We start from the raw sequence: 15,682 nt of genomic DNA, 5'->3' as shown, positions 1-15,682 counted from the left end.
ACGTTTAATCCCGCTGCAATAGTTTGCACCTGTCCTAAATCAGGAATCTGATGTACAGTAGTTGTCGTTTGTTGATGTGGTTCATAAGTGTTTATCGTTTCTCGTTCTCTATAAAGATTAGATCGTTGGTTTTCCAGCTTGAATGGTTTTACACTAGTATTCTTTTTTGGGCCCCTATAGCTTGCTGTTCGGTGTGAGACAAGGCACTGCGTTGAAGATCGTACCTTGACCTATAATGGGTTTACTTTTATTAATTGTGACTTGGATGGAGAGTTGTCTCATTGGCACTACATGTAATACCACACCTTCATATATCTATACAGTATTTGAAACTTACTCATGATAACGAAAACGGTATGCAGTATCGGTACAGATTTAAATGAAATCATGAGAATTTGGAAAAAACTAAAGGAGCATAGTAAGTTCCCATGGGAATGCCGCTTGTTTGTTCAAAAAAAGTCCTAACACAGAGAACAAAATATGTTTTCAATCAAGAGATCAAGCATCTTGATAATGTCAGTTACAGAGAATCTTTTGTATGAAATGATTTTTTACAAAGTACAATTTTTTTTCTCGAAGACATTGTAGACGATGACAAAATTTTTTTTTAATGTATCTTACATTGATGATCATGAAGTCTGATTAGTTTCTTTCTGTCTTCATGATAAAACACCAAAAAGGGTTTAAATACCTCCTATAAGGAGTAACAGTCTACTAATTATATCAGCAACATTTGACTTTCATAGTATGTTTTGTAATGCTTATTATGTATGATTATTGAAGTTTTCTATCTATCTATTATAATTTTATCATATAAGGCAAAAAGCAAAGAACTACCAAAACTCTTAATTAAGCAATAAGGAGTCGTCAGAAAATTTCCGGCATTTGTCCTAATTGATGATCTTGTCTTTTTGATCATTTTGATTAAATAAAATTGTCTTTGTGTCAATTATAAGATTTAAGACACAAGATAGAAATGTAAACGAAATGTAAAATCGGCATCAAAGGGCAATAACTCTAATCAAGACTCAACTGATAATTTCAACCATAAACTTATTTGTAGAACTTATCCTTCTGATCATTTTTACAGTTCAAAGTTTTTCCATATCTTTTATAGTTTTCAAGATAGTAGACAAAAAAGTGGTAAAATTTCTCATTTAAATGAAATAACTCCGACAGGAAAACGTGACAGTTTATTGATAATTGGTAGAGCTAAAACTTTACCCTTTTCATATTTGCTCTTTTTCTAAAGGTTATCAGAATAATAGGAAAAAGTTGCAGTTTATCCCATATGGTTTTTATTTGCCATATACCATTGACCTACCACTAGTGGTTCCACATAAACTGACCTAATCACAAACTTATACATGTAAACTAAGCAAAGTTTCATAGTCAATAGTCAATGACTGAGCAGGTGGGGCCAACCAATCTCCATGGTAATGAGATGTTCAAATGCTAATACAACTGCATATTAAACATAATTAACCTACCACTAGTGTTACATCATAACTTAGACCTAATCACAAACTAAAACATTGTTGGCGAGGCGAACGCCAGAAAGAGCATACATATGTCTTGCTTTTTGACTCTGTCATGGTAAGAAAATTAAATAACTGCAATATTTTCTATCATTTAGTAATAGTGGCAGTAGGTTGTTTGATTTTTCTGGAAATATCAGGAAAGTAAGATCCTTATGTAATAAACAATTTTTCCCACATTAGATTTGCTCTTAATGCATTAGTTTCAGAGATATAAGCCAACATCTGCGTTTTACCCCTATATTATATTCATAGCTATGGCGGGCATCTTGGTTGGTAGGCTAGGTCGTCAGACACATTTTTGAAACTAAATACTAGTGTGGCCAAGTTTGGTTAACTTTGTCCCAGTAGTTTCAGAGAAGGGATTTGTAAAAGTTAACGGACGACGGATGGCTACTGACGACGGACGCCTAGTGATGAGAAAAATTCACTTGACCCTTTATGCCAATTGAGCTTAAAAGAATACCAAACTATCAAAAAGTGAAATATATCGGTTAAGTGAAATACCCTTTTTAACGATTTAAAAATACAGAGAACGTATGTTTAATTTAACAAAAATAATGAGCTACAATTGTTTTTTAACAAAAAACATATTTTTTTTACTGAAATTCTACATATTTTCGTTCATTTTTCATTTACAATATATGCACATTCATTATTTTATTCATGAAATGTATCTTAAAAAAAAGGAAAGAAGGGCACCTACTACACTAACACCTTTTAATACCCAACCGCACAGAACTTTAACTGTAATACAAGTGGGAGGTTGAGATAGATAAAAAAAAAAAAATTTAACCAACCATCTGCACGTCTATTCAACAATTGTCTATGAAAAATGTCTGCACAAAGTAGTTCTTCATTCGTTCCTTTAGTTGATATAGTCTAAAATTTGATTTTGTCTAGATTTATGGACTCTTTTGAACTTACTTTGAAGTTCGGTATAATTTTTTGCCAAAAGCCCATTGTACAGAATATACTGTTTTCAGAGTGAAATTATTGTCTGCCGTCACAAAACAAGGATGGTTTGAATCAAAATGTGCATCAAATAATCAATGAAATACTAATTTTTAAACTATTCTAATATGTGCAACTTTCACTCCCTTTTCTTTATAAACAATATTGGTGCCATTCGTCAAATAAGCACTAAATTGTTAAAAACTAAATCTGATTTTAAGCTGCTGAGACCAAAAGAGTCATACACAAAACAAGATTTTAATGTATTTGGTTGAATAGAACAAAATTATCTAGAGTAATACATATATTTGTCACTGAAAACGATATTTAGGATGCTAGGGCTGGTTATCAACTACTCCTCAAAGAAATATAGGGCTCACCTTGTTATTTTACCGTGATAATACCACCAGAAAAAATATCCGTTATTCTATTTTTATTGTCAGCATGCATATGCAATACCTTTTACATTTTTATTTTTCGAGTCATTTCGCGAATTAATGTGCACGACTTTTGCTATAACAAATCGTTGTAATATACCTCGTAAAGTAGGAATGACGTATCGGTGAAATAAAATTAACGGTACCAATTTTCTTGCACCAGATGCGCATTTAGACAATTATTTGAAATCCAAAGCTTATATAAAGATGAAGAGCCATAATCCAAAAGGTTCAAAAAGTATAGCCAAATCCGTGAAAGGAATCAGAGCTTTGCATGAGGGAGATACATTCATAATTTCTATCATTAATTTGATGCTGAAAAGTTCAGCATCAAATCAAATCAAAACACCAGCACAGAATAAAGACCCACTAGTAGTACCAGGTATAATCAAATCACCAGCATATATCGTTCTTTAGAAGGACAACCTAACCCACCGTGACTATATATAAAAGTGCGTATTATGAATAATTTGAGAAAGAAGAAAATGACTTTTAATACTGTAATATGTTGGAAAACAATAATCACAAAATATTTTTCAAAAATTAATATATAAAAAAAAATAATGTATTAGCACAATTTTTCGATTTCTCATTAGATAAAAAAAACAATTGTTCAGAGAACAATTGAAGGTTTTTATACTCCTAAATACCTATTTTGATATAGAGTTTTAAAATTCGGTTTTAAATATCATATTCAGCTTCAAATGATAGCTTATTGTAAACCGATTCCAAACACATATGGTTTCTTTACATTTTTTCTAAACAAGAGAGATAAATTGTTACTTCCAGTTTAAAAATGTCACTTTCGGTTCTATTTGATAGTTTACTTAATACTGATTTCAAAAATATATGGTTCAATATACTTTTACATTAAATAAGTACAAAAATAGTTATTTCCTGTTTACTCATGGTCACTTCCGGTTGGGTTTTACATGTTGAAGTGGCTTGTAACATAATGCAAAAAGCCCTATGGCTTTATCATGTATACATATGAGATAAAAGCAAAGGTCAAAATCTAGAACGTCAATTAAACCTATGACCTTGAGCTCAATTTCAAGGTCATAAACCAAAAGCTTCAAATCAAAAGGCTATAGGTCTTAATTATATATGGTTAATAAGTAATATCACTATATGACTAATTTTTAATATCAGAGGGGAGATTACTCATATGTTATGTAAGCGTACCCTTTGAATCAAAATTCATGTGTTATGACATGTCGCGACTTACAATTTAGTAAAAATATGTTGTCGATATCTTCTGCGGTTTTTGAAAAGAATTGAAATTAGGCCAAAATCAAACTTTAAAATATGACCTTGACCTAACTTTCTTATTTTTGGATCAAGAACCTAAAGTCAAAAGATCCTATGTCTCTATCACTTATGGTTTACAAGATAGAAATGCAAATCACTTATATCAAATGCATGAGGGGAAATAACTCTCATATGGATTGTTCATATTGCTTCGGTCAAAATAGAACAAATCATGCGAAGAATACAACAAGCAATTTTAAAAAATAAATTTGTTGCTTTCTTTTACAGGTACGGAGGAGATGTAGACACAAGGAAAACATTGTTCGAGGAGATAACTCTTACAAAGAAAATGATTCGTCTTAGCAGGGTGAAATTTAAAAGGGCATGAACTATACGATACAATATGAGACGTATTGCGAAACAAAAATTTATCGCCAAAACAAAATTAGGCGGAAGAAAAGAAAAAAAATCAGAACAAATACAATATGTCTTTCCACAAAAAAGTGGAAAGACCTAATTATCTAAGTAATAACATTCTGATCATAAACATAAAACGATTAACACATAAGAGTTATTAAAACAAATCAAATCAATTTCTTAAAATACTGCATAAACATTCATTCTGATTGATTTAGTAATTGCGTGTAAGTGAACCATGGTATAACAAATATCGAATCTACTTCCAAATCTTATTATACACTTTATTTATATAGTTAATGTTTTTCCTTGTAACTTACATGATAAAATATATGCAATAAGATATCTATGATAAAATACATGCAATAAGATAAATATTTTATCGGTCTTTCTTTTCAGTTCTTCTAAACTTGTCTACTTCAGCCATTACCAATCGATAGTGTTGAGAAATTGCATAACGGAAAGGAAACTATAATTTTTCATTCTTTAAAGATATATTTCAGGGATGAAAATAAATTCGGATTTCAACTAATCAATTACAATGATTTCTATAGAAACGCTGGACAATGGAGATTTTTTTGTTGTCCCGAAAGCTCCAAACTCCTTTATAATTTGTTGATGTGATTATAAATAAGCTATATTTTTGTTATACCCTTAATGGATGTACAATTGGCTAGGATACCATCTTGAACATGAACCTGATGTGAAATAAATTGAGGGGAAATTGGTCTTTATCACCTTACTATTTAGTTGTGAAATTGGGTTAAAAATGCAAATTGCTTTGCCGATTTTTCAAATTTTCATTGAATTATGTCTAGATTTTCATCGAATTGTGTTTATTAAGGGAATTTGTATGATTGTAATGATAATAATCTCAATTCCGACGGCCCCTGTATCTTGAACTAGCATATCTATGACGATGAAATATGTCCATGACTTTTTCTTTCACGATTGCTGAATCTTCTGCTGAAGTCTGATAAATAACAATAGTTTTTGAATCAGCCACAACAATTTTAACCAAAGCTTTCTTGTATTCCATTTGTACGGTCTTGATTTCCTCATTCCATACTTCATAACCTATCAAAGCACTCTGTTTGTCATCAAGACTTATTGGAGCTTCTATGATTGATTTTTTTAGCACATCACAAGCGGTCACAGCATTCTCATCAGACAAGGAATACATGGTAATAACATTGCCTTCTTTAACATTCCAAATCCCCAAAACGCCCTTTTGCTTAATTTGCTGACCTACATATGATTTCACTTCTGGTATTTTCAAAAATTCTATATATCCAGCAGAAAATTTTCCAGCAGTTACAAAAGTTATTTCCTGAATCTGTTCAAACATCTTAACCTTAGCCGCATTAACATGACTTGTCATTCCTGTAAAAATCATTATATGCTTTTTCATATTAACGTGAACACTAAGTCCTTCAAATTCCTTTTTCATTTTATCCAAAAAATGTAAATACAGCAAAACAAGAAGCTGAAAGTGTTTAAGAGGAACTTCTTCAGTAACTTGAAGTTTTCTCCTGTCGTGCTCAGCAGCAACATCTTTCATGATAATCTCAACTTTTTCTGCTACCTCTTCGACAGGAATCTTATGCCCTATGATTACTATCTTGCAGTCTTCTTTGATAACTCTGATGGCTACACTTTCTGGATTAGAAATGCTGATTTCTTTTAAATGTTTCATCACAACATTCCAAGCCTTCTGCAAGGTCTGGATTTCTTTCACAGTCAGCATGCTGAAAAATTTCTCAGCTTCTGTTTTCACAGTTTTAGCCCAGGTCTTGGCCAATTTTCTGCAATCCTTTACTTCTTCAGTTAAAGTACAGTTAACATCAAGCTTGTCCTCTATGTCTTTACTATCTGGCCATTCAACAACTGCATAGTGTCGTGAAAGCTTTTTCTCAAAAGCTGCTTTATTTTTGTCAGAATTAAGGAGGAATTCAATTGTCCTTGGATTTATATTTTGTATAACAGTTTGTTTAAGGGATTTGAACTTTAGTCCCTCATCATCTATAGAAGCCTGGCCTAGACATTCATAGTACACATGTACGTTCAGTATTTGACCTTCAACTTTGTGTTCTCTCTTACACACCTCAAGTGCACCTAAATAAAAAAACAACCATTTGTTCATTAATTCGGTATAATAAATTGTATAATATCACTACAATTTATGTTTTAATTGAAATTCACTTGAAGACTCCCGTTTTTAAGCCATATAACTATATGTTTTCAAGAAAAATTATCAGTTAGATACGAAAAAACGCCGAGTGCATTAGATTCAGTAGTGTCAAAAACGTTTTCGAACAAACAATCAGTACATCGATAAAATAGTTGTTTGGGAATTTTTCAGTAGTGTTCAGTGCCAGGTAAATCTATTGATTCTGACATGAAATAGTTTGCGGAGATTTATAAGGCTTGTCTACCTTCATTGGCGCTTGGAGAATACTTTTCAGTACATTGATCGATCTCTCAATGAAATTGATTTCTTTACGTGAAAAAAAAATGCTTTTGCTTTGTTTAATTGTCTAAAATGAAATAAATGTTTATAAATTACAATGAAAATGAATCTGTGGTCAGAATTGCGTATATTGTTTTATCTAGCTTTAACGTCAGAATAGGCTTTTGAAAAACACGCAAAGCTGGCAATATCCAAAAATATCGTGTTGTTTCATTGTTGTAGCAGTGCAGGCGATTTGGTTTCACGAATCTCAGCAGCATGGGTTCGAATCTCGGCGAGGGAAGAACAAAAAAATTGCGAAAGCTAATTTACAGATCTTACATTGTTGGGTTGATGTTTAGACGAAATGTATATTTATGATATTGTTACGGTTTAGTGATCGTATTATTAAATTAATGGTTCTCGTGTAGTCCATATTTTACAGTAGTAATTCTATGAGTCAGCTGTTTTTGTTTACGTTTTCGCAACGCTATTTTTACGATAGAATGTCACCTCGTACAGAATATTCACGGTTGGTTGGCATTATTTCAATGATACATTACCTTATTTGCTTATTTATTTTCTTAAGGATGTTTGCTCCTCTATTTTTTTTATTTTGTGCCAGATTTTCGGAATCCTCTGGTTTTATCCATGTATTGTCATTTAAAAAAATGTGCCCACCAACCCCTACTTTTTTTTTCATAATTTTATAACATAAAGTTTATAAAGGCATATTTCAAAATTTTATGAAATTCTTGTTATTTTTTCATAGTTTTTGAAACAAATAAGGTGCCAATGTTAAATGCATGAAAAATTTAGAGAGAATTATTTCCCGCCAAATTTTCAATGGCTTATATCTCGAAAATGAGCACACGGACCCTCCATTTTTTTCTACTTTTTTAGTTTCTTTATTTATATACTATCAATTCATAACAGTCTTTTAAAAAGCTTGTTATTATTTAACAGAGTAGCAAACATCCTTAATGTGATAACTTGTGTTTTAGCCGTAATCGTCTAAATTATAAATAGAAGGTTGACGAAACGAACTTGAGATTTATTCTCACCGCCTGCAAGAGCGGTCGCAATTCAGCTGTCTTGATGTCCTTATAATTTAGTGTGAATGTTTTCAATAAAATTGATCACAAGATGTAACAAAATGGATCTAAATATAAATTTCATACTAAAGAGAAAAAAATTTTTTAACTTGTGGCCACGATGTTATGCCACAAACATACGGTGTCAATATTTTTTTAGTACACCAGATCCGGATTTCGACAATAAATGTCTCTTCGGTGATGTTAGGAATCGAAACCGTATTTGGAAGGCCATGTAAAAAGTACCCTCATTTTTAGATAGACTCTTGAATTTAAAGAGTTAATATAGGATGAACGGATCATATAAACCGGAGGGAAAATATGATACAAGCCCAAACGAAAAAATATAAACGAGATTAAATTGAAAACTACGTTCAAACCTATGATTGCGTTGGATAAAAACCGTAATTTTTATACGTGTGCATGTAAAACAAATTTCGTTGTAGAAGGGTCTAAAAACAGCACAAACAATATATATACCAATACTTGTGCATTATATAACACTGGTCGGTGTGGATGTCACCATGATATACCAATTCCACCTCATCTATCTGATTTATCAATAAAATATGTATCCGTAGTAGCTTTCTCAAAAAGCTGTATCAAGATTTCAAAAAAAAAAAATTATTCTATACCAAGAAATATAACTGTGTGAAAGATAGAATACTTTTGTGTGGCTCCCCTCGGAACAATTATAGGACACAATAATTCAAGAGGAATACTATATCTGGCATCTACTAGTACCACATATTATTAAAGCAAATTTTCTTAACACTACAAAGCTATACAACATCAGGTATTAGACTCAGGTGTTGTGGTAAGTGTGGACGTCACCACGCTATACCAAATATACACATATAATCCAGGAAATCTTAAGCTAACTTCTCATTTTTCTATCTAAAACACAGCTGACTCCATAATTACACAGACCTTCTTATTGTGGACATAGTTAATATTTCTAGTGGTAAGTGTGGATGTCACCACGCTATACCAAATACTTCATCAGAATACGGGAATATATAGACTAAACGCTAAGCTTCTTATTTCAAACACATCTGGCTGCAACTACACTAACTCCTCTCTTGTGTATATCAGTATTACATAAAGTGGTAAGTGTGGACGTCACCACGCTATACCAAAATCTTCATCTTTTCACAAAGACTGCATCTTCTAACATCTCACACATCTGGTTGCATTTATTCCGAAGGTCCATCCTGTTGTGGAATTAGGCCAAAAAAAATTCTTTATTAAAAAATTAACAGCAGCTCTAAAGAACGTGGTAAGTGTGGATGCTCCCGCGCTATACCAAGATCCTACCTACGATATAATCCAACATCAACTTTGTTCAGAAACAAATTCTTCCTTGGTAAGTGTGGATGTCCCCACGCTATTCCATCTTCTCAAGCTTCATCTGATAACCAGGTGCTCCGCAGGGCGCAGCTTTATACGACCGCAGAGGTCGAACCCTGAACAGTTGGGGCAAGTATGGACAAAACATTCAAGCGTGATACAGCTCTGAATTTGGATTGTGATCAAATTTTTGACATTGCATGGTTTTTTTTACACAAAACAAATGTCAAGATTTTACAAATCAATTAAAGATTTCTTCTTCAAACTTTTTAAATCTAAAATTAAATAGTTGGCACAGCATAGGTTTCTGACACAGAATGAATGTGGTCTAATGAACTTAAAAAGTTTATTTTTGCCTTTGAGCAATTCACTATGCTGTTGAATATTAATCCTCTCAAAAAAATGTTTGAAGAAATTTTCTTTTTATTTATGAAATCTGAAATGAGAAAAATTTAACCCCCCCCCCCCTCCTTTTTTCACATCCCCGTTTCCCTTTTTCCAAAACTGATATCAATTCAAATTTCTAATGGAGTTTGCAACAATTACTACTCTTTTAAATACATCATAAAATAATATTAAAATGTAAAATAAAGTGCTTGTTATCACTGAATGGTAAAGATTGGTTGGTAGTAAACGTGAATATACATTGTTTATTGTATAAAACAATAAAAAAAAACTTCATCAGCAACATTTTATATTGGCAAATTTCCAATGAAGTTATTTACATAAAGTTATTGGCAAATAAAAATAGAAAATGACATCATAGTCATGTCTGGCAAATTTCCAACATATATTATCAACTACTATTCTATACAAAGAAAGATAACTCCAATTGAAAATTAATTGCTATTGCACAATATTGTGCAATTAGATATTTCTTGCTATTGTGCAATACTGTGCAATTGAAAATTTCTTGCTATTGCACAATACTTGATATGGAATCCTGATTTGGACCAATTTGAAAACTGGGCCCATAATCAAAAATCAAAGTACATATTTAGATAAAGCATATCAAATAAGCCCAAGAATTTAATTTTTGTTAAAATCAAACTTAGTTTAATTTTGGACCCTTTGGGCCTTAATGTAGACCAATTTGAAAACTGGACCAAAAATTAAGAATCTACATACACAGTTAGATTTGGCATATCAAAGAACCCATTTATTCAATTTTTGATGAAATCAAACAAAGTTTAATTTTGGACCCTCATTTGGACCAACTTGAAAACTAGGCCAATAATTAAAAATCTAAGTACAATTTTTAAATTCAGCATATCAAAGAACCCCAAGGATTCAATTTTTGTTAAAATCAAACTAAGTTTAATTTTGGACCCTTTAGACCTTAATGTAGACCAATTTGAAAACGGGACCAAAAACTAAGAATATACATACATAGTTAGATTCGGCATATCAAAGAACCCCAATTATTCAATTTTTGATGAAATCACACAAAGTTCAATTTTGGACCCTTTGGGCCCCTTATTCCTAAACTGTTAGGACCAAAACTCCCAAAATCAAACCCAACCTTCCTTTTATGGTCATAAACCTTGTGTTTAAATTTCATAGATTTCTATTTACTTATACTAAAGTTATGGTGCAAAAACCAAGAATAATGCTTATTTGGGCCCTTTTTTGGCCCTTAATTCCTTAACTGTTGGAACCAAAACTCCCAAAATCAATCCCAACCTTCCTTTTGTGGTCATAAACCTTGTGTCAAAATTTCATAAATTTCTATTCACCTAAACTAAAGTTATAGTGCGAAAACCAAGAATAATGCTTATTTGGGCCCTTTTTGGCCCTTAATTCCTTAACTGTTGGAACCAAAACTCCCAAAATCAATCCCAACCTTCCTTTTGTGGTCATAAACCTTGTGTCAAAATTTCATAGATTTCTATTCACCTAAACTAAAGTTATAGTGCGAAAACCAAGAATAATGCTTATTTGGGCCCTTTTTTGGCCCTTAATTCCTTAACTGTTGGAACCAAAACTCCCAAAATCAATCCCAACCTTCCTTTTGTGGTCATAAACCTTGTGTCAAAATTTCATAGATTTCTATTCACCTAAACTAAAGTTATAGTGCGAAAACCAAGAAAATGCTTATTTGGGCCCTTTTTGGCCCCTTATTCCTAAATTGTTGGGACCAAAACTCCCAAAATCAATCCCAACCTTCCTTTTGTAGTCATAAATCTTGTGTTAAAATTTCATTGATTTCTATTCACTTTTACTAAAGTTAGAGTGCGAAAACTAAAAGTATTCGGACGACGACGACGACGACGACGACGCCAACGTGATAGCAATATACGACCAAAAAATTAAAATTTTTGCGGTCGTATAAAAACATATACCTAAAATCAATCATTCTATTATGGCAAGTCTAAGACCAATTAGAGACCGGATATCTACACAAGTCTTCACTCCATCTTAAGTCAATGTCTCAGTAAAATCCTACTTATTGAATGAGCAAAAAGCCATTGGCAAAATAGTGGATGCCACCATACGACCAACGGATGTAGACTTACAATATAAACATGGTAATACTATCTTGGAATTCACTGCAGCAACCTATCTGCACTTCAGCAAAACTCTACTTCAACATCTTGAGGCACATACTGATTTCACTGACACATGTAGAATACATGATAAACAGGAGAAATCTGGTAAAGTGGTAGAACAATCTACTGCAGTTAAATGCAATCAAAACTTACGTCAACATTACAGGATCAACCTATATAATACCACCTGTAAAGTGGAAGTGAATGGACGTAACCACCATATGTTTTTTGATGAATTACAGGCTATATCCAAACAAATGGACAGCATCAAAGACTACTCATCTGTCAATAAGAAAATTAGGGAAGAATGTATTAAATTGTCAACCAACATCTGCAGAGAAAATAAATAAAACATCTCCCCCTGCTATGCCAGTTGTCATTCCGAATGTAGCATCACCACTTTCCTGTGTTTCTGCTGCCAGGGCTATCTTAAATGAGGAAACAGTCATCAGAAAACAAATAGAAGACCTGTCCCAACCAACTGAACAGTCACATATGTCACTTACAAACAGAGTCCAAATAACAGGCACAAGAAATGACATTTCCTTATCCGACAAAGAATTACGGCAAAAGGAAGGCAAACTGCGTAAAATGAAAGAGGAATTAAACAAGGAAAAAGTGACAATTAATGATGCACTTTAAAACCAGGCACACCTAAAAACATATTCCCTCAGTCTAGCGGCCAAAGTAAAAGAATTGGAAAGCTAAAATAAGATATTGAGGATAAAAATTGTAGGTAAATAAACTCATCATAAATACCAAGACTAAATTTAGTATATACGCCAGACGCTCGTTTCGTCTACAAAAGACTCATCAGTGACGCTCGAATAAAAAAAAAGTTAAAAAGGCCAAATAAAGTACAAAGTTGACTTAACTTTTTTGGATTCGAGCGTCACTGATGAGTATTTTGTAGACGAAACGCGCGTCTGGCGTATATATTAAATTTAGTCCTGGTATCTATGATGAGTTTGTTTACAACACTGGGTCGATGTCACTGCTGGTGGAGATTTATTTCCCCGAGGGTATCACAAGCCCAGTAGTCAGCACTTTTTGTGCTGACATTAATTGTAATTGATATGGTTATATTGATAAATTTACTGTTTACAAAATATTGAATTTTTTGAAATACTAAGGCTTTTCTACCTCAGGCATAGATTACCTTAGCTGTATTTGGCAAAACTTTTAGGAATGTTGGTCCTCAATGCTCTTCAACTTCGTACTTTATTTTGCCTTTTTAACTTTTTTGAATTCGAGCGTCACTGATGAGTCTTTTGTAGACGAAACGCGCGTCTGGCGTATATATTAAATTAAGTCCTGGTATCTATGATGAGTTTATTTATTAATATAACCATATCAATGACAATTCATGTCAGCACAAAAAGTGTTGACTGCTGAGCTTGTGATATCCTCGGGGAAATGAATCTCCACCAGCAGTTGCGTCGACCCAGTGGTTGTAAATAAACTTCTTAACACAGTAAGTGAAATCAAAATGTCACAACAAGAACTCCAAACAGAACCTGAGGAGGTCAGCAGGACGGTATACAAGGAACAAGACAGCACAAACAAGGTTAAGAAATCTATACCTGACAAAGAAGTTCCAAATGTTGATAGAAATCAAATATCACAAGAAGTTATTAGGCCCAGCTCAAATACTGAGGAAATCAGCCGAAATCGTTTTAAGGACTTTGCCAGAACATCCAGAGGATCACATAGTACATGATGCCTCTACTTCAACTTTACTCAGAATATCCTCCTTCAATTGTAAAATTGAATATAACTCCCAAGCTTGTATAAAAGACATTTTAGATTTCCGATTTTATATGTATTCAGAAACATTGGCTTTTCAAGTTTGAACAGTACAATGTTGGAGAGCTCTTTAACAAAACATCTTGGACATGCAAGTCAGTTGACGATAACAACCATATACCTCCAACACAAAAACCTAGAGGATATTGTGGAGTAGCCATACTTTGGAAACAACATCTAGATCATCTTGCAGAAAAAATTAATGATGGCTCAGAGAGAATTATATGTATAAAGATAAATGTAAAACCAAAGCCGATCCTGTTAATCTGAGCCTATATGCCATGTAGAGGATCAAAACAGGCAAACGAAAAGTTCAAAGAATGTCTAGACCAGCTCCACGAGATAATACTAAAATACTCCGACACATATACACCTGTCCTATGTGGAGACTGGAACTGTGATCTGATGAAAACAACTAATAAATCAGCACAAATAAAGGAACTTAAAGACTTCATAAGTTTTAAAAAGCTAATGTTAAAAGCAACTCCATTAACATTGATTCATTCAAATGGCAATAAAACATCAACAATTGACTATATCTTTGGACATGACAGTCTAGCCGAGAAATTTTACAACACCATTAGACTCGTCCCGAGAATCCCATATCGGCCTCGAGGCTTTAGCCGAGGGCCGATATGGGTCGAGGGATGATACCAGGGCCAATATGGAAAAGACATGTTATAATCTTTTTATCACATATTTATGTTCTGCAGAAAAGAGAAAAAAAGGTCAATTATAACAATTTAAAGAAAGATAAAAGGTAAAACCTTAAACATTTGATCACACACGTGTCGTTAGGGATACAATGACGTGACGTCATTTAGAAACAGGGCACAATATCAATATCCACTTTTTTGCCCCGGGCAATTTTGAGGTTATTGCATATGCAAAACCCGACGTATTCGTTACAAATATGTGATAAACGGTATTACAGCAGAACATATCAAATATGGTGGAGATACATTACTGCAGGCAATAACATCTATAATCAACAACATCTGCTCCTCTGCAACCATACCAGACTGCATAAAACATGGAATCTTAACACCAATATTCAAAAACAAAGGACTACCAAATGAGGCAAAAAATTATAGAGGAATCACTGTACTCCAAATTATTGGAAAAATCCTTGAAATACTATTGAGGAAATCGCTAAGAGACATCATTGATATTCTCCAAAACCGATTACAAAGAGGTTTCACTCCTGGGGTATCTCCTCTATATAGTGCCCTAATACTTCTATAATCCATAGCAGAATCAATAGACCAAAAGATGCCTGTTTTTGTTGCTCTGCTTGACGCCAAATCTGTATTTGATTTTGTCAATCTTAACAGCTTACATCGTAAACTCTTTCTATCAGGAGTAGGTGGGACCTTCTGGCTACTTATCCGCCAACTGAGTACATACGCCACAACCTCTATTAAATGGAACGGTCTAATGTCAAAACTATTCCCTGTACAACAAGGAGTAAGACAAGGTGGAATATTAAGCACCAAACTGTACAAAGTTTACATCAATGATGTACTGGACCAATTAGAAAACAGCGGCCTTGGTACCTACATCCGAAATATATACTGTGGATCCCCGACTTGCGCAGATGATGTTGCCCTCATTGCCAATTCTCCTAATGACCTCCACACAATGATAAGTACGTTTGAGAATTACAGCATTCAAGAGAAATACTCACTCCAACCAACCAAAAGTGTTATATTAAAACATGAACCACCTTCAAAAGATACCGGCTTCAACTTCAAAATTAATAATATACATGTATAAATGAATGAGCCAGGTTCAGCTGTGCATATTGGCATAAAACACAGCTCTGATTTAAAAAAAA

The 15,682-nt window shown here is 33.2% G+C and overlaps 1 protein-coding gene across 3 annotated transcripts in view; it reads right to left on the bottom strand.

Moving 5' to 3' along the window:
- Positions 1–3,408: 3,408 nt before the first annotated feature.
- The window catches only part of LOC139520542 (uncharacterized), a 135,186-nt gene continuing 122,912 nt past the window's right edge, over positions 3,409–15,682 (bottom strand). For all 3 annotated transcript variants that reach the window (XM_071313272.1, XM_071313274.1, XM_071313273.1), the window contains one exon: positions 3,409–6,712. In XM_071313272.1, coding sequence (XP_071169373.1) covers positions 5,472–6,712 — 1,241 coding nt within the window. In that variant the 3' untranslated portion in view covers positions 3,409–5,471. The remainder of the gene's footprint in view (positions 6,713–15,682) is intronic.

The sequence above is a fragment of the Mytilus edulis genome, chromosome 4 (genome assembly GCF_963676685.1).
Source record: "Mytilus edulis chromosome 4, xbMytEdul2.2, whole genome shotgun sequence".
Classification (NCBI taxonomy): domain Eukaryota; kingdom Metazoa; phylum Mollusca; class Bivalvia; order Mytilida; family Mytilidae; genus Mytilus; species Mytilus edulis.
This window is presented reverse-complemented; position numbering and strand designations above follow the sequence as displayed.